Consider the following 25,075-nt stretch of genomic DNA (forward strand, 5'->3'; position numbering starts at 1 on the left):
GCAGGACCAGAGTCCCGGGGACCGTCAGCCTGCCCCCGGCGTGCAGAGGCAGGACGTTACCGCTGAGCAGCTGATGAAAGCCCTGCTCAAGTCTCTGCAGGATCGTGCCGGGAAAGACGCGAAGCTCAGCCCCGTTTCGGCGCCCAGGAACGACCGCCGCACGCACAGGCACCGCACCAAAGACACCGAAGTCCCCGAGGGCGCACCGGCAGACTACGGTAATTTCCCCAGACCCCACAAGAAATACCCGCTGATGTTTGAGGACGAGGAGAACACAGACGCTTCCAAGCGGGCCACGGAGGACCTGGATGAGCAGTACACACCCCAGAGCCTTGCCAATTTACGCTCCATCTTCGAAGAGCTTGGTAGGATGCCCACAATCGCCGGGCAGAAGAGAGACGTGTTTGGGGACGACGATGGCGAGGAGGAAGGGGACGGGTTCAGCCTGAGAAGCCAGGCCTACGAAGATGCAGCCGGAGAGGAGTGGGTCCCCGTGGAGGAGAGGGAGGAAACGGAGGAGATGGTCAACGGGAGCCACGAGGAAATGGACAGGGCGCTCGGTGAGGAGGAAGCAGAGAGGGAGGAGATCCAACGCCGGGCGATTCAGAACCAAGAGGAGGCTGACGATGACACTAAGCTGGTAGATTACTACCTGTTGAAGGTCCTGGAGATGAGCGATCAGACGCAGAAGAGGGATAAGACCGGAGAACAGCGAAAGAGACTGATCCGCCCCTCCATCGTGGATCCTCGGACAGTGAAGGAGTTGCTACAGCTCTCTCTGAAGCTCCACGTCCCTCCGCAGGACCTCATCGACATGCTGCTCACAGAGGAGCTCAGGAAGCTCCACCGCGAACCCCAAGCGTCATCTCGCTACACGACCGGCCAGACCCCAAAGATCAGGTACTACTCCCGCAGACTGCCAGTGAAGAGCAAACCCGTCCCCGAGGACATGGACAGAGAGGACTTTTTAGACATCATCGGCGTGGAGACTATCAGTAACGAGTATCCTGTGGTGCAAAGACCCGCGAAGACCCCTCCCTCCTCGGACAGAATCCCAGTGGCGTCCAATCCTGTCGTGAATTCAAGTCCAGTTAAAATCCCCCCTCCCTCCGGGCGCAGGGAGAACCTCTTTTTATCCGAGCTCAACAAAATGCCCCTCAAACGTCAGTCCGACGTCGCTGCTGGTGATGATGAAGATGATGATGGTGGCGATGTGGAAGACGAGGTGACGACCTATCTGGCGGCAAAAATCCTCACAGAGTACCCCAACACCATCTCCAAGCGGGACACCCAAGCGCAGCTCAAGGGACAGTTCCCCTACGAGCTGTACGAGCGGGTCATGAAGGACTACTTGGGGCAAGCGGACACTGAAAAGAGGCCAGTGGCCAAGAGGGAAACCGAGGTGGCCACAGAGGAGAGGGTCGAGCCCACAGAGATGCTGGGGAATGAGGAGATAACGGCCAAGACCTCGGCTCCACAGACCGTAAATGAAGAAGAGGGGGAGCACCGTGAAAAAACAGTGGCTGGGATGTAGCCTGATGCCCCGCTGCAAGACGCACGAAATCATGAATATAGTATTTATACTGTCTCAAAAATAAAGTTTGGTGGACGTGATCTAGTTTACAAATTTCTATCATTATAGCTGGTATTACTAATATCACCCTAACGAAAATGGACTACAGAAATCCTACAAGTCTAAAAACATTTTTAAAATATACACTAGTCCCTATACTTGCTGCAAGAACATTATAGAAATATTATATTGATATCATAGATTAGAGGTGCAAAGAGTGCATCAATGAGAACAAAACACTTTTGATTTGAACGTTATCACTCTCAAATTGCAGATTAATTACACAGACTAATAGCAAATCACAATGAAATCCAAGTAATTCAAGTTTTGTGGTTGTTGTATAAGGTTTGTTTACATTAATGGTGTTTGTAAACAGGCCTATATTTTCAATTATAATCAACTGAGTAATGGTAAAACTGCTTATTTCTCATCAATGTCAATCTATTCAATTACATATGTGAATATATCTGTAAATGATAAAGTATAATGCTGACAGGGCCTTTAAAAAACAAGCATACAGTATAACGACAGGAGTAATAGATTTTTCATTAGGGCAGCGTGCTGGGCTGAGGACGAGTGTTGTTGTGACTCGTGATATATTCAGGGTTAGTGGATTTAATGTTATTATTAGGGATAATTATTTCCAAGTCTAAATATCAGACCGCCGCCTGCCTTCCAACCCTTTCATACTGCGAAGCTCTGTATTGTTGGCCTACCAGTGGTTGTGCTATGTATGCTCATTTTTAAACCATTTTGTACATGTTCAATAATGTGTGATGAATCAGAGATGAATAAAGCATCAGCTGTATTATTTTTCTTCTTGCTGAGTTGTGTTGCGTTATTAAAAACACACCATACTCTACAGTCAGGGGTTATAATCAGAGGAAACGAGCTGGTTTTTTAAAAACACTTAATTCCACAAGGTTCTGTGTATTTCAAATACACAATTACGGTTTATAATATTACCCAAAGCAGACTGTTTATCAAAATACACATTTTAATCATAAGCTCCAACATCATACATTGCACATGATAAAAAAATAGTGATATTCACACCCACACTAACTGCTCCTTTTGAAGACTAATGGTCTCAGACCAGTGAAAAATAGGCTACACAGATTAAAAACATAAGAAATTCAGCATACTCAGTCTCACTCAAAGGTCTTGTTTTTGAGACTAAAATGAATTTCAGAGTTACAGATTAGATTATTCAAAACAAATTGGTAGTGTTTTGTAATAAAACCAATCACTTCCAATACACTAATACATGATTTAAATATAAACTCAACAAATCCATAAACTTAAAATCTTTTTTTTTTTTTTTTACACCCCAGATTCTATTGCTACTTTATTTACATTTCAATAACGGCAAACAATGTGAAAACAACCCTCCCCCCTTCCTTCAATTGAGCGCATGACTGAAAAAACATTAGACTTACTCTTGAATGCAGTTACACTGCACCAAAGCTTCAGGCAGAGTGCAGGAAGACATTCAATATGCCCACTTCTTCTTTTGAAAATGTTCAACAGAATCAAAGCAAATTCCATATGCTTATTCAGAAACTTCTTTGACTCATAAACAGTACATTTGGTTCCTGTATTGCTCCCAGCTCTTCTTTCATGTCCCTTTTCCCCCCCAGGGGTTAAAATGCAGGTTTGCTCATATACTCCTCCATGGTCTAGGAAAAAAAAAAGCACAAAGAGTTTAGTTTTAAAAATCAGGTTCTGAGCTTTGTAAAAAAATGCATTCTAATACAATCAATATTCACAGGCACACAACTACACCTCACCTGTTATTAAGTGCTGAGCACACCCACTAACACAAGCAGAACATCTAACCTTTCTGTCCATATTCAAGGTCATCCAAACAGCTCCACCTCATACCACTCACTGCTGTCATCCTGAAGCGATAATGGTCAAAATGAATGGGAGGCTACGCTGCACATTATCCAACTCTTGATTAAAAAGTGTTAGTCAGCCCTATTCAGAAGCACAGAACAACACACCCAGTTAACTACTGTACCACACGGAGCCATGAACCTACAGGGAGAGCGGGAAGCATCAGCCAAACACTAAACCTAAGCCACGTTCCAGGGAACTCTGTCTCTCACTTGCAATAACACTGGCAAAGAGAGAGAGAGAGAGATTAAACACACACACACACACACACACACACACACACAGACGGATGGGCGAGAAAAAACAGCTGTACAAGCACAAAACTTTAAAAAAAGGGAGCTAATATCTACAAGCTATGAGAAAGAAACACACACCAGGGACTAATGTTAGTAGAACTCATTATGACAATGACTACTTGCGACGTTTGCTGGTAAGGGCACACACACATACACACAAATAAAACTGAACAAGATCCCACACTGGAGCTTGATTCATGATAAGGGTTATAAAGAACCGATTTCAGGCATCTGGATCCAAGTACCCCACAGCCGAGATTTAAAAAAAAAAGAAGGATAACCAACACTAAACTACATTCAAAAACATGTCACCGTACTTTTTTAATTATGTCGAGCCATGCAACAGATGTTACATGCTTACACCGCAGATGCAAGTCACGCTTTGTATTTTGTGTGTGTGTGTGTGTGTGTGTGTGTGTGTGTGTGTGTGTGTGTGTGTGTGTGTGTGTGTGTGTGTGCCGGCACATCTCACCTCCTGTAGCATGTCTGAGGCTTCAATGGAGCGATTCACCATTTGTTTGGAGGTTTCTTGTATTTCACCTCCCATTAGAAACTCATCCAGGATAAAATAGGCCTTCTCAAAGTTAAAGATTATGTCCAGCTCACACACCTGAGAAGATAGTGTGGTTATTATAAAACAGTGGAGAATGTTGTCGAATTACTTACATTTTTGTGTTTTACTTTAAAACTGCAGTTTGATATGACATTTACAGCCTAGTTCAATAGTTAATATGCTCTTGATTTAAGCTACCATCACATTTCAACACTTACACTCTACGCTACAGTTATATATTGAATCAAAGAGGGTGAAACATAATGAAATACATTGCCAAAGTATTTGTCCAGCAGCTCCACGTAGCGATGAATAACCTCCAGGGCCATCAGCTCATTCTCCTGGTTATCTATGGCCAAGCAGAAATACAAGCTTGCATACCTGAGGAAAAATGTGAAAGTGATTATTTGAAGCTGGTATATATATATATATACTGTATATATAGAGTAGTAATAAATATATATACAGCAGATGTAATAAAGAGTAGAAAAGAGACTGGTGGTCCTGCTACTTTGGAAGCAAAAAAGTCATTAAAACTAGTTAAACAAACATGCGGGGGCAGCACCTCTTGTAAATAATCTTCAGGTCTTTCCAGTGCAGGAAGTTACAGGAGCGTGGTTGCCGTGTCAACACCATGGTGGTCATGTCCCTGGTGATCTTCTTCTTCTCACGTTCTGACATGGGTGTGAACCACTTCTGCAGACGCAGTTTCCCCTGGCGACTGAAGAGCAGCAGGAAGTGTATCTGTCAACGCAGACACGCCGCAGGGTCAGAGGGGTAATTGCGATGCATGCATGAACTGAGGGGATGACTCGTATGTACAAATAAGCACACATGTCAGCACAAAGTCTTCGCAAGGGACATTATTAACTACCCGCTAACATACAAACCAAGGGTAAAAAAAAGATTGGTTTGGTGTTCTCAGGGCTCATTAAAGAGTAACTTCACTAACCAAACACATCCGTACAGGAGGAAAAAAGGCTGGACAGGCAGAAATGTGAAGGTCAACAAGGATTTAGGAGGAAGTACTTTGGAGTTTCTATTATTTTCTACATGTTTCAGATATTTACAAATGTCCTTCCTAGCTTTGGAAATAGATTTGGCTATGTGTCAAAATGGACATGAATTTCACCACATCTTTATTGGAATTACACAGACACACCGTTTCCCTTAAGTCTTCTTCTCATTGTTGATGTCAAAGAGTTTATAAGGGTGAATGGATTGGGTTTTTTTTTTGTAGACTTTGTCCTGATCTGGGCAAATCTGGTGAAATTTGTGATTTGGTCCTTTATAACTAAAAAGAGATCATCAACCCAACTAAAAATGTCCCAAAAAGAGCTAATAATTCAGTTATTTATCAGGAAATATGGAAAAAATGTGTTGTTATGCTGCCACCATGGTAAATTACCTATTAGGATTTAATATAGGCTACTACAACAAGTATGTAGAATTGATGAATTGTTGGGGAAACCAAATACATCAAATATAGGACATTGGCGTATTGATTAGAAATATTTTTCTCTAACTTTGTATACATTTTAGGAAAATGTCAAAGGGCAATTGGTTTTGACAAAATGAGGAAGTAGGGCTGGACAATATGGCCCAAATCTTCTATCCTGATATTTCATATCACCACAATGATGTATATCCAGATATAGAATGCTATAGCATGCTTAAATAATGACAATAACTGAGCATTTTCTCATTTTATTAAAAGCTTTCACACAAAATCTAAACTCAAAGTATTTCACATCAGATTTTCTGGGTTAAAAAAAACGAGTTAGCATGTGCTTGTTGTTACCAATTAATATTTGGATTTAGATTTGGGTTGAATTTAGAATTTAGATGCAATTGTGTATCTTGATATCTTGATATATGATATCGCGATAGCCTACACCTAGAGAGACATTACTATAACATTGCTACCATATAACTACCATTGCAGTAGAAAAACAGCCCAACCTGTCATCATCCTGGTGTCTCCAGGTGTATATTCCCTGTGTCAGTCCATTAGGCAAATTTATATGGAAAGTATTGAACCGCCACCGGGGCAGGACTCGACAGAAAGTGACAAAACCTGTTTGGGACCGGTTGAGGTAGTGTAGCCTACACCTTACTTCCGAGTCGCTTTAAGAGAATGCAAGCAATACAACACAATGGAAGACCTCACAGTAGAAACCAAATACAGCTGCTGCTTGAGCGGCCTGACGAGAAAAAAAACAGGCCTCAGTGTACAAGGAAACGGTGAGGTGTTAGTCCCTCGCTTTAGCTACCTGTCAGCGACAACAGGTGCAACAGGTGAACAGCCCGACGCGAGCTTACAGCCATGCGTAAAACACCACAACCACCAAACACTTACCATTGTGACGCTGCGCCAAGAGCTATAAACGCTATCAAAATGTGCTTCTAAAAAAAAAAAGAACTTTAACCCTCACTAAGGGTCAACTGGTCCGACTGAACTCATATCTATCCGTCGTTCACTCCAGGCAGTGTGAAAGTTGTTTAACTCCGCCCTCCCCGGCCGCCGGAGGAGCGGTGCCTGCTGGACGCGTCACCACACCTCATAACCATCCGGATTGGCCACTGTAGATTTGTCCTACAGGGATGCAGCCCATTAAAAAACACGTCCACCACGTGGTTTGCACAGGCAATATGAATGAATGAGAAGGTAAAACTTTAACTAATATCACTTGACTGCCAGGGCGAGTGTTTACGTGTTATCCCCATGCGGTGTCGACAGAGAGCAGCAAGTGTGCCCCCCTCTCTCTTGCCTGCTGCTTCGTGTGATGCTGATCTGTCACAGTGGTTAACAAGGACTGACATACTGCTGCACTTCTTGGGATTATTATTAGTATTCACTCGGTAGGCTATCATGTCTGTGTACCGAAATACCATCTGGTTTTTGAATGGAATCCACCAATATACAAGGTCAGTGAACACAAGGGAGTCCTTCGTGGAGCTTAGGGATGTACAGAAGCTGCTGTCAGTTGATGCTTTGTCAGTCAGTGTAGCCTATTCAAGTCTAAATAATTAGTCCTACTTGTTGGTTTATAACTATAGGATTTTTTTGTGTGTAAAATGTATTTCATGTCATTTATTTAAGCCTAAAGACTTCTGAAAAAAAAAAGAATAGAAATGGCACATCACCACACAATCTGGCCTTTATGTACAGTTACAATAGTTCCATTGACAGCGATTGGGTGAGGATGACATTCACATCACCTGGCCCTTCTGAAGCGAAAATGTGAAGAAGGAAAAACATTACGCCTGTTGTTGATTAGTGTGTTTTCTGTGTGCATTTAGGAAGGGATATGAGGTAGCATTGAAAGACTTTGATCCCCAACACCTGGATGTTTCTGTTGTTGGAAGGTCTTTTATGATCACTGGAGCCAACAGTGGAATTGGCAGGGCAACAGCCATGGCTATAGCCAAAAAAGGTAAAAATGCTGGAGCTGCCATGCACGACACATTGATAGAAAGTCATCTTTAATGTTTTGTTCACAGGTGGGACAGTCCACATGGTGTGTAGGAACAAAGATAAAGCAGAAGAGGCCAGGGCGGACATCGTCAGTGAGTCCGGGAATACGGTGAGCAAATAGAAAAAAGGAGAGAGGAATCCCATGATTTGTGAGAGAGCGAGTGACACTAATCTGGTTATTCCAGGAGGTGTACACCCATATTGTGGACATGTCAGAGATACGGAAAGTCTGGGAGTTTGCGGAAGCTTTCAAGCAGCAGTATCCATCCTTGAATGTGTTGGTTGGTATCTCTTTTAATCCTCATCACATCCTTCTTTATAGACTGAAGACGTTGTTGCTGTTTGCTCTGACTTCTCTGGCATTTCTTTCACGACAGGTAAATAATGCTGGGTGCATGGTGCACAAGAGAGAGGTGAACGCTGAAGGCCTAGAGAAGAACTTTGCCGCCAACACTATGGGTGAGACCTCACTTTGATGGTCAAAGAGCGTTGCTGTACACAGAAGAGTTTTGACTTTTCTCCATTTTTTTTTAGGGGTGTATTTACTCACCCAGACTCTCATACCACTTCTACAGAAGAGCCGGGATCCAAGGGTGGTATGAACACACACACAAATTCACACAAGCAAAGCGCTCATCTGCATCATGTGGACAGCATAATGCCACTTTTGTCCTCGCTGTAGTGGCTGTTGTCTAAGCACACTGGGCCTCTTTTCTTCCCGCCTGTTAGATCACTGTGTCTTCAGGGGGCATGCTGGTCCAGAAACTCAGAGTCGATGACTTGCAGTCAGAGAAGGGCAACTTTGATGGTCTCATGGTCTATGCCCAGAACAAGGTAGGAGAAGAGAATGCAATCCAGGGTATAAGACCAATATGTCTGTGTTGGAGTTCTTCTTAGTAACATCACGTGTACCTGGGTTTGGATTTGTGTACAGTGGTTAAACACAACATACAATAATAATGCAAAATGAATTTACAGCCTATTTGAATACTGTGAGGTGCTTTCCTAATGATGGTGATGATGGTTATGATGATGATGCAAGCATGTGTTGTTTCTTCGCAGAGACAGCAGGTGGTGCTGACTGAACAGTGGGCCAAAGCTAACCCAGTCATTCACTTTTCTGCAATGCATCCAGGCTGGGTAGATACACCAGGTACTGACTTTTCACACCTGAAAACTATTATTGCTGCTTGTCATTTTTCGTCTTTTTCTCAAAACATGCCAAAAATCACACACATAGTGGAGCATACTTGCACAGCAGTCTAATATAGGAACAATTCTCCTGATAGTGGTGCTTTAGCATATGTCTACATGCATTGGTATACAGTCAATTAAGCCACCTATAAATTAATACATTTAGCTCTGGTGGAATCAGCTACAATAGCGCTTACATTTTAATGCATGAATAACTAGGACTTTTCCTCGTAACAGCATATCATTCAATTTTGGTGCATTTTTACTTCAGTAAAAGATCAATACTTCTTCCATCACTGACTGTTTTGAAAATCCAGCAAAATCTGAGCCTATAAAACACAACATGTGTGACCATAAACTTTATTATAAACATCTGCCTTCAAGGCTTCAGGAATATTTACCTGTTAATAATTTTAAGCTATGAGACAGAGAACATAATGAAGATTAAGTAGTTGTCATTTTTTAAACATTTTGTAATTATTCAATTGTCGAAACAAATGGGTAAATGAGTGTGAATTACAATGATTTACAAAGCTAAAAAAGCTCAAAACAATGATTTCCATTATTTTTCTTTTATTATATTACATATACTTATTTTAAAGTGAAGTCAATTTTTATTTGAATTTTTTAAAGTGCACATTTCCCTTTCATTTTGGCACTCACTGCATTTGGAGATCATCATCTCTTCGTAGTTGAAACCTTGCTTCGGTTTCATTTGCTTGAATAAAAAAAACAACAACAGTTGGCCACTCTTTTAGTTATATAAACCCAACACACACACACACACACACACACACAAAACTAACCTTGGCTTTTTTCCTTTCCGGTCTCGAGCGGTTTCTACATCAATGCCTCAATTCCACCACATGATGGGAGAGAGGCTGCGCGGTGTAGAGCAAGGAGCTGACACTGTTGTGTGGTTGGCCTTATCTAGAGCTGCTGCCAGAACACGCAGCGGGCAGTTCTTTCAGGGTGAGAAGCATGAAGTGACAGCTTCTTCCACGGCACATAAAGAGATGCCCCCCCCCCCCCCATCCCTCAGGTAAATACTGTTGGACTGTTTGTGTTGCAGATCGTGCGCCTGTTCCTGTCCACCTGCCTCTGGCCTGGACTCACAGCTCTGCTGAAGAGATTCAGAGTTTCATGATTCAGCTGGAGACTTTGGCCAGAGCCATTCAGTCACAACCGGATGTACAGCTTCACAGTCCTTCCAGACCTCAGTTTGTCTGAATTCTGACACAATGTTACATGTAACTGAATCATTAAAGCTTTAGTGACAATAAGAAACATTTGTGTAAAATTTCATGTCAGGTTTGTCTAATGTAGAGCCCAATTCTACACAGCCATATGTTCTGCTCAGACTCATATGATTTATCGGTGATGTCAACATGTGGTAACTGGACTGTCTGCATTGAAAATATCAAAAACTACTGACTTAAAGAAAGAAATTACTGACTTGGATTGAATATCTCATTGGCAGTTACTGAACACATAAAATCATGCCTGTCCATTAACGAGATCTGGGGTTTTCAAAGAGACTGTGGGACAAAGCTTAGAAAGACCTATCGAGTCATCTGCTGTATGTGATTTGGATTTTTGACTTGTAGCTAACACAATGAAAAGTGAATCTATGTTTGCACAGTAGTCTGCAATGCTTACATCTTAGATGTGCAGTAGATACAGCTAAGTGGCATGATGTGTGTACAGTATGATGAGGTAAGTATAGGGGTGTAACCTTTGAAGTTGTTAGGCGTTTGCAGTGTTTACTATAATGTGATCAGGACTCAACTAATGTTCAAATTTCTCAGTCCTCATATCATCAAGAGGTAATTTTAACCAGAGCAGATAACACGGTTGTGAACCCTTTGGGAGACCCGATTCGGTTGATTGGAAAGACATTTACATACTTGTTGCAATGTGAAAATCACAATGATAAGAAGTATGTAAGAGCCTGTAAGAGCAGAGCATTTCTGTGAAAAACTACTGAGCATCAATACTCATTATTTTGCAACAATCCACATTTGCTGTTTTTAATAATTTTATTATTTTTATACAGTATTGAAACAAAAAAATAATGTGGTGCATTCACATTTTCCCAAGGGATTCTTTGCAAGTTTGATCTCTACAAGGGTAAAACAGTGAAAGCTTGAAGCTGGATCCATCCATGTTAAAACTCACAGGGAATAGGATGACTGGGCCTGATTTAAAAATCATCTACAAGTTTTGATAGTTGTTTTTTTTTGCCGCGCAGACATTTTATTCCCCATTTAAATGTGTTTACTGTGTTTTTGTAAGGGAAGATGAATCAGGTTTTCAGCATTTGTCTTTAAAAGAAACTTCCAGTCCATGCGTAACAACAGTCCAAAGAAAACAAATCCCATTCCCCCGTCCAGTCTCTTCCTCCTCTCATCCACAGTTCATCTTCTATGCAACGTAGGTGTACACTTTCCGATCTTCAGGCGTCCTTGCCAAGTATTCTCTTTCTATTAGTCCTTCTATGCGCTTTTTAATTACGACAGGGCTCGGAAGAAAACGTGCCCGGAGCTGCTGAGTTACCTGAAGACACAAAGTCACAAAATGTAAGTAAAAGGCACCTTAACAACATTACAATTCCTTTTAAATTACATTTCTCTGTAGAACATGGTGTCACAATAAAAATATTTAAAAGTTTCGGGATCAAGACGTGGAGAGGATGGAAAATGACTGGATTCATTAAAGTGAAACAGTCCAAACATTTGTATTCTCGTATGGAGTTTCTTACCTCTGCCACCAGGACATTGTGCTGCATCTTCTTCCTTGACTTCATGATTCGGACAATGGCTGCCTCGATCTCATGCTTCCTGTCATCATCCACTTTCTGCCGCGTCTCTTTCCTTTCGGGATCTGATTCCCCTTGTTTAGCAGCAACTGGGAAATGAGGATACAGGGGCAAGATGAGGTTTGAGAAGAAAGTTTTCATATTATCAGAAAATAAAGGTCATGCCCCAGTTCCATGTCACAATGCATTTCTGACAGGCAGAAACATTATTTATAACTAGTGTACACAAGATACGTAAAACTATTAATGCTTAGAAAATTACTACTTAGATCTGTCAAAACATTAAAGAATGGTCGCCTTTTATAAATACAGGCCCATTGATCTAAGAATATACAGTAGATCAAATCAAAATACAGTACAGAAGCTGGCCCAGAAGTGAGTTGAGACTTCTTTTTATAGTTATAAATGTCTTGTATACAAACTTTGCCCACCTGTTTGTATTTTGACTCTGTGCAGTTTGGAAGTAAACTGATCATTAACTGTAAACACGTGGCCGCTCTCAATCTCCTTAGACTTTGGCTCCTTGGTGAGAACTCTCTGTGTTGGCTTCCCACAGGCCAAAGACTGCAACGCTCGCACTAACTCCCGCTCAGGAATATCTGTCTCCTGCTGGATCTCCTTCAGATGGGGCGGAATGGGTGAAAAGGTTGTTAAAAGGGAAACAGATTGTACAAATATGCAAGTCATACGGTTAACAAAGACAAAAAGATCTAATAGAGTCAGATTAAGAAAAGCGCTTCACTGTGTCCCACCTCAAAGGTGCACTTTTCTCTGTTATTGAAGAGCATGAGGATGGTCATCTGGAAGGTGGACACCTGTAGTATGTGCTTCCGGGTGTTAGAGCCTGTAACCTGAGCACCTCCCACACCCACCTCTGAACCATCCTCCTGCAGATGAAGTAGAAGGGAAGGTGAATTGAAACTCCAAATAATAGAAATTATACTAAACACCACCATTGTATCTTGAAGTATGTGTTTTAGAATAAAGAGGCAAATGGCATTTTGTGTCTACCTTTTTAATAGTTCCGTAGAAAGTTGCGTTTAGATCTGCCCCACCCATATGGTGTTGCAGTGTGAGCTGTCTACCACTGTGCTTAGCGAGGTAAAACCTGTAAAATAAAACCAGGAACAAGTTCTTTTGAAGCCACACAGAACAACAATGAGCCATGCTATGTGTAGTAAAACATATGAGTGAATGTTAGAGCTTTACCTTCTAAAGACTTCAAATGCGTGTCTGGGAGAGGGGGGGATGGTGCATTTAGGTGTTGCCGACTGTGTAGGCCAGTAGCCAGTAGTGAGGACTCGTACTGTGAGGTCCACACCACTTAGAGATGCCTGGAAAAGATGCATGGATATTTTTTTGTTAATTCTTTCAATATACATTTTGACAAACATGGCTGAACAGCTGTATCAGTGCTCAACACTAACTTTATAATATTGTTGATAGTCTGGCAACCAGGTATCAGATTTTGGTTGCCAAAACTGAAAATATGGTTGCCATTTTTAGTCACCTGATATTTTGAGTAATTAAGATAATATATACGTCAGCTTAATGATGAAATAAAGAATATAAGCATTATTACAGTAACCGAACAACATTCTTTGTACTATGTGGTTTCTCCCGGTTGGTGGCATTAATCTTGCGAGTGACGGTGTTCATCAGTTTGCCAAAGGATGTGGCAGCTCTTGCAGCCTCCACCTCCACCTTATTTCATCAAGTTGCCCACTTGTGTCGCTTTGAGCTCCAGTGCTTATAGCCGTAATGTTTCTATAGGATGTGCTACCTGGAACTAGTGAACTTATCACTTATCAAGGTCTATGTTGTACATGCTTTGCAGTATAATTTTCCATCCAGCTCGCAGATACCGGGATACTTGGCCTCCCAAGACTTCACAAATGTTCATTTTGTTTTTTGTTCACATTTATCAGGTTCTTTGTCAGTTTAATCAATTTGCACATTTGTTTGTGATGTTGACAGGTTAGTCGCAGCAACCAAAGGCCACAAAATGGCTCCAAATGGTTATCGGGCAGCTTTTACTGTCGAGCTCTGATATCTCCATTTCAGAATAACTGGTACACAACATTCTGATATACAAATGATGTGTGTCTGTGTGTTTATAACTAGTATTGTCTTTCTCTGAAAAGGCCTCTGGCTGCCTTACCGACGTGGTTTGTATGTGTTGCCTGAACTCATCCATGGTAGTGTTGGAGATGCTCATGTCTCTGAACATCCCTTCCAGTTTTGAGGTGAACTGACAGCCACATTCTGTCTGTAAAGGAGAAAGACAGAACAATGGGTTGAAAGGGAATTAGACAAGGTGAAGGCAGGGAAGTATGAGCAGAGAAGAAGAAATAATGTGGAACAGTGCAAGTGACATGCATAACAATCTGTATCCAAAACTGTTCAATTATTTCACCTTGAGCTTAGAGATCATGTTCTTCTCGGAATCGTCTGAGACACTCTTGTTGCTGAGCAGCCTGCGGCCGAGGTGCTGCTTGTAGTACCTTTCAAACACATCCTTCTCCTGCATAAACCGGAACAACACCATAGCCTTGTCAAGGATGGACTCCACCTCCTGTTCTGTCAACTGCTCAAACAAGACAGGGAGAAAAGGATCAGAATTTCTTTCAGAACATACAAATTTAGAAATATCCGCTATGCATTGAAAGAAAATTTGAAGAAACTACATACCCCTTTGACACCCTTCTTGAGCTTGTCATCTATAAAGAGTGATAGGTACTCTGGTGAGCGAGAGTTGAGGTTGAGGAAGTACTCAAAGTCTCCTGCTATGGTTTGTTTGAAGAGTCTATCATTGTTGAAAGACTCGAGGAGGAAGCGATCAAATCTCGTCTTTAGGTCTAGCAGGCCCTGTTGGAGAAGCATTACAAGGAGGGGATATTATCTATGACATATTTCTCTCTTTCACAATTTCAAGTAGCGCTCTGTGTCTTAGTGTCTAAGTCTTGAACATTAAGTTGTGTTTTTGGACTGATCAGCATACCTGGATATAGTCGACAGGGTTCTTGCCCTCTCCCTCTTCTGACACCAGAGCTTTGCCTTGCTCCCTCAGGTAAGAGCTCATACACTCGCACATCGTTTTCAGGCCATTTGGCACACGACTGAACAACTTATACATGCACGCCAGATCTGAGAGGGAGACATAGTGGGAAAACATTATGAGAAAATAAACGGATGTTGTGGAAAGGCTGGAAAAAAAAGAAGATACATTTGCCATTCTTAATTTTGAAATAAAAATGCAATGCTTTCATTTTTAATTCTTAATTTTAAAATGAAAATGCAATGCTTTCATTTTTATTTGAAAATAATAGTAACTTAACAATACGGAAACAGGAAACATTCATTTGGCAAAGCTTTTACCTTCTGTCTTGCCGTTCTTGAGCATATGAACGAGGCCAGAGTTCTCCATCTCCACTATGGTCTTCATGTGTTTAGAAATGAGCTCTCTTTCCACCACCTTCACGATGGGCTCCTCCGTAGTCTTGTCCAGGCAGTGCATAACACGCTCAATCTCTTCATTGATTCTGGCTTCTACCTTCTTAATGTAGACACTGGCACTGTTTTCTGCTAGGAACTTTTGGCTCTCCATCTGAAAGAGAAAATATTGTGTGTTTGCGCTACTACAACGATTTTCTGCGGTTACAAGAAACCAAGAACCTACGACAGACTTACCTGGAAGAATTCTGCTGACATATCTAAGAAAGGACCCTCAAAGTCCTCCTCATATACAGACCTGCCATCAAGGCCAAGAATCATCAGCATCTGGCAGGCGTTTCTGATGGCGCCTCTGCAAAGGATGATTTAAAAAAAAAAAGAGGTTAGGAATCCGTAATAATTAAAAAATAAAATTTCTGAAAATAATACATTGCTACAAGATTTACAAAAACTATGCAGTAAAGACTAAATGAATGACTGTGCATACAACCGAAAAGTGTAAGATCAAAACCAATATTTAGGAAACTTCTCTGCATGTCAGTGCATCTTGGGGCAGCAGGCCCAGTTACAGTAATCCTTCAGATCCAACAGTAAAGTAGTACTCCTGCATACCTGTCCACAACCTCTCCTTTCCTCTCGCGAGCAATCATGTCCAGTAACGTCTGTCGTAGGTGGTCTCGAATGCAGCCATAGCGCACCACCTGGTCTCTGAATATGATGAGGCCGAGGTTGTACACATTCTCCACATTGTTTTGTTGAACGTAGACCCGGTCCTGAGAGACGAGAGAGAATGGATTGAAAAAGACTTAATACTGTATGGAAAGAGGTACTATGGCCCTAACGGACTCAATTACATTCATAACTTTAAAAGCACAGGTTAAACTACTGTGTATATTTAACACAATACAGTTTGTATGAAAGGCATTCATCCCACTCCTACTTCATTCAAGTATGTATTTCAAGTATTTTGTATGCTGACCAGTACAATTTATTTTTTATTGAGGCTGGATGTGCCAGCAAACCTTTTGCTTTACAATCTCACTGTGTGTGCAAAGTTTTTAGTTATGTTATCAGAGCAGCAGAATAAATGACTAGTAGGTTTCTGAATTATTCCCAGAAAACATAAGGTTACGACATAAGCCCCTTCCAGAAAGCATAAATATTCAAGGGTAGGCGTTAAATATTTGCAATAGAACAAGATTTGAAATTACAAATGTCCAGAATTACAACTATTAGCCAATGCAAAATTATAGAAGGTGGTATCTACTTCAACTAACTTCCAGGATAGTACAAGGCATCATAATTTGATTTGCATGGCCGTTTTTAATTTGTGTAAAGTGCTTAGTTTTTAGTCCTGCCAGTTTCTAAAAGCCTGTTTTAGGAGCTTTTGGGGTTTGGCTTTCCCTTGATTTGAGTAGTGAATGAGTGTGCATTTCTTAGATTAGATTACTAGACAGTTTCACTGAAATTCCATTGCTAGGCAACAGATGGATCCATGGTAACTTTACTACTGCATGGATTTTTTTTTTATTTCTACACTTTACAGTTAGCTTGTGTTTTTCACACATACACTGCAGCAGGAAATACACTGGGACACATTTAGAACATTACATTTACAACTGTGAAAGGATTTAACAGGTGACAGGGGCTATAATTAAAAATAAATAAATACACATGCTCAGCATTAAATAGTGTGCAACAGTCTCCTAGACAAATAATGTTTCCTGGGCCTAAAGATAGGCAGTAGCTTCCAAAATGGTAAATATATCGGATGAGAACAGCAAAGTCACACTTGCTCTGTCTTGCATTTGTCTGGCTCTCCTCTAGAGGTCAGCAGGTGGGCAATAGCAGGGTGATCTTATTGCACAGACATGGTGAGTCTGCTTTAGTTTGGAAAGGCAACTGTCCATGTTAAGGCCAGAGCAGGAAAAAGGAGAGTGCAAAACAAAGGAACCCCAGGAGTCACTGTAGTCACTGTAGTGACTGTGCCATTGTTTAGCCTACACTTGTGCCTATCCCGAGGGCTCACACACACCCCCAGACATTTGGAATTGCTGCTAAAGTAAATCGGCTACTCCTGCCAGTTTTCCAACCAAACACGTAAATACAACAACAGAGGCTCATTGTTAGGATCACAAATAAAACGGAACCTTACAAAGTCCAGAATAGGATGTAGGTGAAGGTTGGCCACAGTTGGAAACAAAGGGTCATTTCTTCAGAAGCACAACATTATTCATGACAGGGAACAAGCATCTTAATCCACTAGCAGAGGCAACATAACCTATATGACAAACCAACAGCCACCACAGCATTGTGAAATGTTAAAGATCTTTGTACAGTTATTCATCTACTCAATATTTTATACAAAATGAGTTTGACAAGACAGCACAACAGCCCATTTACCATGTACATGAGGATGTCTCTGATCATAACCATGGCAGTCTGATGGTCATTCCAGGCCTGATTCAGTGTTTGCAGAAAGTTATTGTTTAGAGAGTTTAAGACATCTTCCCGTACCTGAAAATACAAACAGATAGACAGAATTGAGGTCACATCTCTGGTGTGATTAATAAACATCAGGTAATGAAAAACACTTGTGAAATTATTTAAAGGGGAGAGGGGAGTTTACAAAAGCTTTCGATCTCTTCGCGGTCTAGAAATGTAGTATCCAAAATCCATTCACAGTCCATTTATCTATTATGCTTGGTAAAAGACAGGTGAATAAGCTTATTTACTTGTTTGCCAACAAAAGGCAATTCAAAAAGGTTTTATCTATAAGTGACAGTAGCTTGAGGAATGGAAACTTTAAAAAGTGACAATGGTAATGAATTATCACCTGATTACAATTTTTTTATCATCTATTTTCTGTTGACTAAAAAAAAAGGACATGCATTACAGGGAAAATATTTCTTTACTTTGTTGATGAGGTGCTCTGTGACGACCTCCCTCAGGCCTGTGTAGAGCTTCTCCCCATGCTTGTGGAGCACCATGGTGTAGGCGTTCCTGTACAGCTCCTCAAAGCTTAACCCACTGTTATTCTTCCTCTGGATCTCCTGTATGGCATTCTTCAGAAGGTCCCATATGTTGTTCACATACTTCTCGTCCATTGTCATCTAGGAGGCACAACCAGATAAACAGTGTGTTTACTTGAAAAATGTCTATTCTTCATTATTTTCACATGGTACCAGTGGGTAACAACAAAAAAGTCAAGGATTATTCTTTCAAGACAATTAAATGAAAAATAGTAGCCCACTTGTAAAATAAAATCAACTTTCTAAAGCCATGTCCACCCAGATTTCAAAACATATTAACATATGTACACTACCACACTAAGCGAGTAATGTTTATTTAGCAATGTGGACAGGGAAGATATAACTTTTTAAAAGCACAGACGTTAGATTGAGGAGTTTCACAGTAAAGATTGGGTACTAAAGTGCAGCAGGAGTGTAAACAAGTAAACAAATTTTGTTTCTTGCAATTCCCGTTTAAATACAATGCAGGTGATGCATGGATGATTCTGCCTTCTGTCAGATGACTTTGCAAGCAAATAATAACAACTGATCAGGCATCTCAATGCAGCACAGGAGCTATACCTCTGGTTAACAGAAAGTCATGATCACATCACCATTTCATACTTGTGTAGTCATATCAACAGAAACAGAGATCTAGCAGAGATCTGTAAGTGCTGTTAATTATGTGGCAGAAATGGAGCCACAACAAAGCAATCAATGTAACAGCACGGAGAAAGTTAGATGCGACAGATTTCCTTGGTTTGGTTGCTTCAGAATTATATAGAGGAAATCATAGGAATATTGAGAATGTGGTGATATTTTGGATATTAATATTCAACAGAAGACAAAACTACATGCATTAGCCTACAGTACATTAGGTGTTGAAGACCTGAGCCCACAAGGACTGTGCCATCATCATAACTAGGGATGGGAATTGAGAACTGGTAAAAAAAAAAAGGAATTGGAACAGGAAAATTGTATCCCTACAAATGTAATAATTCATTTTGTAAATGCCCACAAGTTTTTCTGGTACTTTGCGACAAGAGTCTGTTTAGTAAGGATCAGGCGACCACAGCTGTCAATCATGACATTTCACCCTGTTTTTTATAGTATCATATAACTAATTAAAACCAAACTCATCAGAAAAATGAAGACTTGAACAAACACCAGTGTCATAATAACTACCTAAAATGACAGAAAACATCTTCGGGGAGAGGGAGTTAAGTTGCGTTGCCACTAAAAATCTGTGTAGGCCCACAGAAAATTGATCAGGAATCAGTAAGGGAAACCAAGAATCAGACCGATAAGCAGCACTGATATCAGCGTTGGTATCAATAAAATCGTATTAATTTCCCTTCCCTAGTCTTGACCACACATCATTAAAAGTTTTACACTTCTAAAGACAAAGCAATTGCTGCTTGACTCCAACAAACAGATAACCAAACACCCTGGCAACAAATTATGGTCATTTTCTAAGACAAAAAAAAGTCAGTAAACCAAGACTAACATAAAGAATATAATATTATATAATGCAATATAAAGTCCCTGGGTGTAAACTTTTTTCCCAAAGTGTGTGAAACCCCCCTTCCACCTTTGAAGTGTTCAACTTTCTCACTGAAAATACATCTTTTCTAACCTCAGCCTTATGATATATTCAGGGTTCCTGCACCTTTTCCAAAGTCAAATTCAGCACTTTTCAAGCATTTTAAGGTGCATTTTCTTGCATGTTTCATGTTTGTAAATAGACTTACCAATGATCAATCGACTAAAGACATGAACAGAAAAATAATCCACTATTTTGATAATCTGTTAATCTTCAAAAGTCATTGTTCATGCACAAATGTCAGAAAACGCTGCTTTTCTTACTCTCAAATATGGAGATGTCCTTTTTGTGTTATATCGTGTATGCCATCCCACATAACATTTCAAGCACTTTATACTTCTCAAGCCTTGAAAACACTACACTCAAATTCAAGTGTTTTCAAGGATTTCCAGCACCCGTACGAAACCCTGTATATTGTGATTTGAGACCTGAAGGGTGTCAGGTGACAGATGTTACTGATCCACATTAAATACAGTTTCCTTGACATGATATTCAGTTGCATTCATTCAGTCACATAGGTTTCTCTTGTTACTTTACATAAAAACTATCCCGATTATGTCCATGCATGGGATACACAGATTTTGAATTGGGGGAAAAAAAGCGCTGGTATCAAATTATTAATGAACAGAATCAGTATTGGGAAAGAAATAGTTGGGTAGGTTCATCTAGTGAAAACTCTTGTTGACAGTTAACCTCCCAAATCCCAGTTCAAATCAAATGATTAGTTTTTAGATCACAGGATAGGTATGTCTCAAGCTAGTAGAAGATATTTTGTGATCAATTCATACGAATCACTTAACTATAGTTTCTTATTATACTGACTTAGACCACCTGGTAGTGGCTACACAGTGGTCTAATGGGCTGGTTTGCACTTGCAACTCAATATTTAAGGAAGGATTAACTTTGTTCACTCACTAAACTGCTCACTGACTCATTATTACAGACACCCACTCATAACACTGGCTATCCAATGAATGAAAAAAACAATTGTCTGTGTTTTACACCAGCAATCTCTACAAGGAATGGAAGGAAGTTGTGAGGGCAAGGTAACTTAGACAAGACTGTGTATCCCACAACATGACAACTGTGCTTGTTATAACTGAGTTGGTAAATAGGCTATTAAGTAAATTAATGTTAATTCTGTGGTTGCTTGCATCTGGGTCTGTCTGTATATCTGTCTGTCTTACTCCCCCCCAACCAGTCAACACAGATGGCCATCCTCCATGGAGCTGGGTCTGTCCGACGTTATTGCCCGTTAAAAGGAAGGTGTTCGTTGCCACTGTGTGTACAATATTGCTGGATAAATACTGTATACCGATATTATTATCATTATTATTATTATAAATATTGCGACTTGCTGCTGCTCAAGGAGGAATTGTTGCATCTCTGTAAATCATAAATAAGCCTACTCTGTATGTAAAGTTGACACTTTAAATAAATTGAATTGAAATTGAATAATAGATAAATTAAGTGGACAAATATGTAATTAAGCAAGGTAATGAGCGGATGTCGTTGAAATACTTGTGTGACAGTCAGTACTAACAAGTAGGAGGCTAGTTTGACGTCAACAACATTAACTACTCAAGTTACCTTTGGCATGTTTACTGTAGTCTTAACGTTAGGCTTAAGTTCCGTTAGCTCCCAAGCTAACACTAACGTTACACGATAATATGTTAAATGCCACCTATAACAGCCGAAGAGCTTGCCCGTTACTATAGAATAAATGTTAATTATACTTACTGACTGACAGCAACTTAGCTAGCGTCAAGTTAGCTCACATTATCAGGCCTGCTACGTTACTTAGCAGGCTACCATTTGCTATGTATGTCACTGGGGGAAGTTTCCTTAACGTTACAAGAAGCTAGCTAACGTTAACGTTTAATAAACTGAACTGATAACGTTAACGTGGTTAATATTCTTAAGTTATTAACGTTAGCAGTTTTCACTTAATTATGTATGTTTTTTTTTCTCGTTTGACCAGCTAGCTAGCAGGGAGTTGCTAGCACAGATAGCTGTCATCCCCGGTACTCGAGTCTCACAGTTAGCGTCTCGGTGCTCACAGAGCCGGTAAATACTCACGGGGAAGGCTCGTATCCTCATCTTGGTGTCCTTCTTGGTGCCGCCTTTGAGGTTGGACATGATTAAGTTAGAACGACTTTCGTTTCTAAGTTGACTTAAAGACTACATGAAAGGCAGTTACTGGTTTGTTTTTCTACGCCAGGAAAGCGGCAGGGAAACTCAGTGACCTCCCCCTTTAGAAATTAGGTCGACCTGTGGTGTCTGTTATGTTGTTGTCACTCGCTCTCTTCTCGGTGTTTTTGGGGGGCTAATGTTAGCTTGTAAGAAGTGATGGCGGACGGCTGGCTGTAGCCACTGCGCAACGCCGAAATCTCGCGAGAACAAAGTCACAATTGACAGGTGCATTCCACAGGTTGTGTCTGTGGAGGACTAAACATGACTTAACCCTCCTGTTATCATTGGGATCAATTTGACCCCATTCAATGGTTAACATCTCTAAACACATGGTTGACATATATATTTTTCTGCCTTATATTTAATTCCTTTTCCTAATTTTATGGGACAATTGGGAAAACCTAAAATGAACATGATCATATTTTTTCATTATCCTGTAAACGTACTTGTTGCATCCTTGTTCCTTTTTGTCAATTTGATTTATTATGGTCTCGCTCCTCACTTGAACGACAGTTAACTTAGTGCTGCTAATGTCATCAAAATTAGAATCATTACAATTATATATATTACATTATAATCATTATAATCCTTATTATTATCTATTTCCAATATTTGAAAATGTTTGAAACTGTTTGTTTTTCCTGAGGTCAAATTGACCCTGTACGTAATACATGCTACTGTCCTTGATAATGGAAATTACTTTCATTCCAAATATTATAAATAACACAAAATAGTACTTAAAAATAAATGAATTACTTTAAAACAAACAAGAAAATATCCGTTGTTGAAATTTTAGGTCAATCGGAAAGATATTTTCTTTTTTCGCATATTTCTAAAGTCGATGAATAAGAAGGTGTTTGCGGTTCTGTTTTTAATTTAAAATGCTATTTTAGGTAGTCAACAAATACATATAAAGTACCTGACATAAAAACTTGAGTAACAAATTTGATTATGGTTTTCTGGATGTTTAAATTGCTCGGGTCAAATTGACCCCAAGGATAAATTGTGTTAGTAAAATTTGAGGGGAACAGGAGTAAACATGACTTAGCCCTCCTGTTTAACATCTCTAAACACATGGTTGACATACTTTTTTGCTTCATATTTAATGACTTTTCCTCATTTTATGGGGACAAATATTATACATAACACAAAACAGTATTTACAGATAGCCTAACTTTACTTATTAAACACACAAACAAATATTGTTGATCCAATTCTAGGTCAATCAGAAAGATATTTTATTTTTTCCATATAATTTCGAAGTCACGTTGTAGACCTTTTTAAATTGAATTCCATTGCTGGACAACAGTCTTGGTCCTTGTTCACTTCCTGTCATCTGACGTCATTCATATTCAATGCAGGAATCAAACTTGGTCTAAAAGTATTTAAGATGTTTAAGAAGATGTTTGGGGATCTGTGTTTAATTTGAAAAGCTATTTAGGTAATCATCAGTACCTGACATAAAACTTGAGTAAAAACTTGATTATGATAATTGTATGAATGTGTTAGTAAAATTTGAGGGTAACAGGAGGGTTAAGTCTCAATAGATCAATAAATAATAAATGTATACATAAATACAGGAATAGATAAATAAATGCATAAATAAATGAATGAATAAATGCATAAATAAGTGCATAAATAAACAAATAAATGCATGATGTATAAATGAAATAATGTAGAAATGTATAAATAAAATAAATACATGTAAAAATTAATAAATAAATATATGCTTTACATGTTCTCTGACATTTATTTATATATGTATTTCTGCTTTCATATGTCAATGAGGTAGGAGGTTCCATTTATTGAATGCATTCATTTTATTATTATATATATGCATTTATTAATTTATTTCAGCATTTATTTTTTTATGTATTTATTTATGTATTCCTGTATTTAAGTATTTATTTATGTATGTATTTATTTATTGAGACTTAAGTCGTGTTTAGTCCTCCAAAGTCTGCTCACTCAATTTAATATTCACAAAGTAAAATTCTCTAAACACTTCCCTAACATTGGCATAGTTGAATTCAATGTATATGTCATATTGACATATATCACATTGACATTTTTTGATGAATTGTGGCCCCTGTTTGACCTAGTGTGACTATAGTTGTCATTGTTTATTTATGTTTGATTTATATACTATATATATATATATATATATATTTATTTTTTTATATATGTATTATTTGCACACTGGTCCTATTTGTATAAATATCTATTTTTGCTGATTGTCTTCTTGTTTCTAATCTGAAATAAAGATTTGTAAATTGAAAAAAAAGGCTGTCTGCTCACTCATGACATAGGCTAACCATTACATTGTATGATAATATGTCGACGAAAAGCTGTAAGTATTTAAGAACTTTTAGCAACAAAACAACTGGTTCAACGTTTAAAAACAAGGACTGACAGAAACGCACTAAGGACCGAAAAAAAACTTTATTTGGTGACACAGTGATACACACCAAATATGAGAGTTTACGCTAGTGCTAACGTTGTCCCCTCCCGTGCAGTCAAATGCTCTGTGTCGGGTTTAACGGTCTTTTCTGTTTCCGGTCCACTGCTCATTGTCCAAGTGCAAATTCACATCATTGACCAACGGCTGGAAGATGGAATATCTCCTCACTGTCATGACGACGCTCTCTAGAAAAAAATGAATAAATACAAAAAGGTGAGTACATTAAACCCTTATTAAAAAAGCAAGACACTAGGATATTATTTTATTGAGAATAACTTTTTCCCTCGTTGCTTTTAAAATAGTAGTTATAACTAATAGGTTATTAGAATAGGAGCCTCAACCTTAGAGGACAGTAAAACCACCAGCACTCTTAATTGCTTAATTACCTCATAGCCTATGCACATTTTACAGTCTAATCATAGTATAGCCTGTTACCTCTGCATTCTGGTGTCAGGATGGGAACTGTTGCAGTCTTTCTGAGATTAGCTCCAGCTGTCCTCCTAAGGCCCATGTTCTCCAGCTCCAGCTTTCTGATTTCTGTCT

General features: G+C 39.6%; 4 protein-coding genes across 5 annotated transcripts in view; 2 read left to right on the top strand and 2 right to left on the bottom strand.

The window, feature by feature from the left end:
- scg2b (secretogranin II b) overlaps nt 1-1,534 on the top strand; it is a gene marked incomplete at its 3' end in the record, with an annotated part of 2,428 nt that extends 894 nt beyond the window's left edge. The window contains exon 2 of the mRNA XM_083928082.1: nt 1-1,534. This exon is cut by the window's left edge and continues 295 nt beyond it. Coding sequence (XP_083784208.1) covers nt 1-1,534 — 1,534 coding nt within the window.
- A 1,053-nt stretch (nt 1,535-2,587) lies between these two features.
- Nucleotides 2,588-6,804, bottom strand: ap1s3b (adaptor related protein complex 1 subunit sigma 3b). Of its 2 annotated transcripts, XR_014593508.1 has the most exons (6): nt 6,681-6,804; nt 4,887-5,065; nt 4,594-4,702; nt 4,241-4,378; nt 3,364-3,474; nt 3,186-3,252 (listed from the first exon to the last, which is right to left on the bottom strand). XR_014593508.1 is itself a non-coding variant. In XM_083927871.1 (5 exons), exons 1-5 carry the CDS (start codon nt 6,681-6,683, stop codon nt 3,217-3,219), a joined length of 465 nt encoding a protein of 154 aa, XP_083783997.1. In that variant the 5' UTR covers nt 6,684-6,804; the 3' UTR covers nt 2,588-3,216. The 2 variants fall into 2 exon arrangements, 1 of the variants encoding a protein (XP_083783997.1); XM_083927871.1 differs by lacking the exon at nt 3,364-3,474 and having other exon boundaries at nt 2,588-3,252.
- A 311-nt stretch (nt 6,805-7,115) lies between these two features.
- On the top strand, nt 7,116-10,223 carry LOC310957886 (dehydrogenase/reductase SDR family member 12-like; the record flags this gene model as incomplete). Its single annotated transcript, XM_083928624.1, has 10 exons — nt 7,116-7,249; nt 7,625-7,758; nt 7,826-7,908; nt 7,985-8,080; nt 8,177-8,258; nt 8,334-8,395; nt 8,529-8,633; nt 8,862-8,952; nt 9,828-9,965; nt 10,066-10,223. Exons 1-10 carry the CDS (start codon nt 7,194-7,196, stop codon nt 10,221-10,223), a joined length of 1,005 nt encoding a protein of 334 aa, XP_083784750.1. The 5' UTR covers nt 7,116-7,193.
- Nucleotides 10,224-11,027: 804 nt separating this feature from the next.
- Nucleotides 11,028-22,210, bottom strand: LOC310958181 (cullin-3-like). Its single transcript, XM_083929020.1, has 16 exons — nt 21,958-22,210; nt 18,180-18,377; nt 17,668-17,781; nt 15,877-16,037; nt 15,502-15,616; nt 15,190-15,418; nt 14,813-14,958; nt 14,503-14,679; nt 14,228-14,398; nt 13,973-14,080; nt 13,021-13,145; nt 12,823-12,919; nt 12,564-12,698; nt 12,243-12,429; nt 11,755-11,900; nt 11,028-11,549 (listed from the first exon to the last, which is right to left on the bottom strand). The coding sequence occupies exons 1-16, from the start codon at nt 22,015-22,017 to the stop codon at nt 11,418-11,420; spliced, it is 2,301 nt and encodes a 766-aa protein (XP_083785146.1). The 5' UTR covers nt 22,018-22,210; the 3' UTR covers nt 11,028-11,417.
- Nucleotides 22,211-25,075: the final 2,865 nt, after the last annotated feature.

The sequence above is a fragment of the Echiichthys vipera genome (genome assembly GCF_963691815.1).
Source record: "Echiichthys vipera genome assembly, chromosome: 15".
NCBI classification, from domain to species: domain Eukaryota; kingdom Metazoa; phylum Chordata; class Actinopteri; order Perciformes; family Trachinidae; genus Echiichthys; species Echiichthys vipera.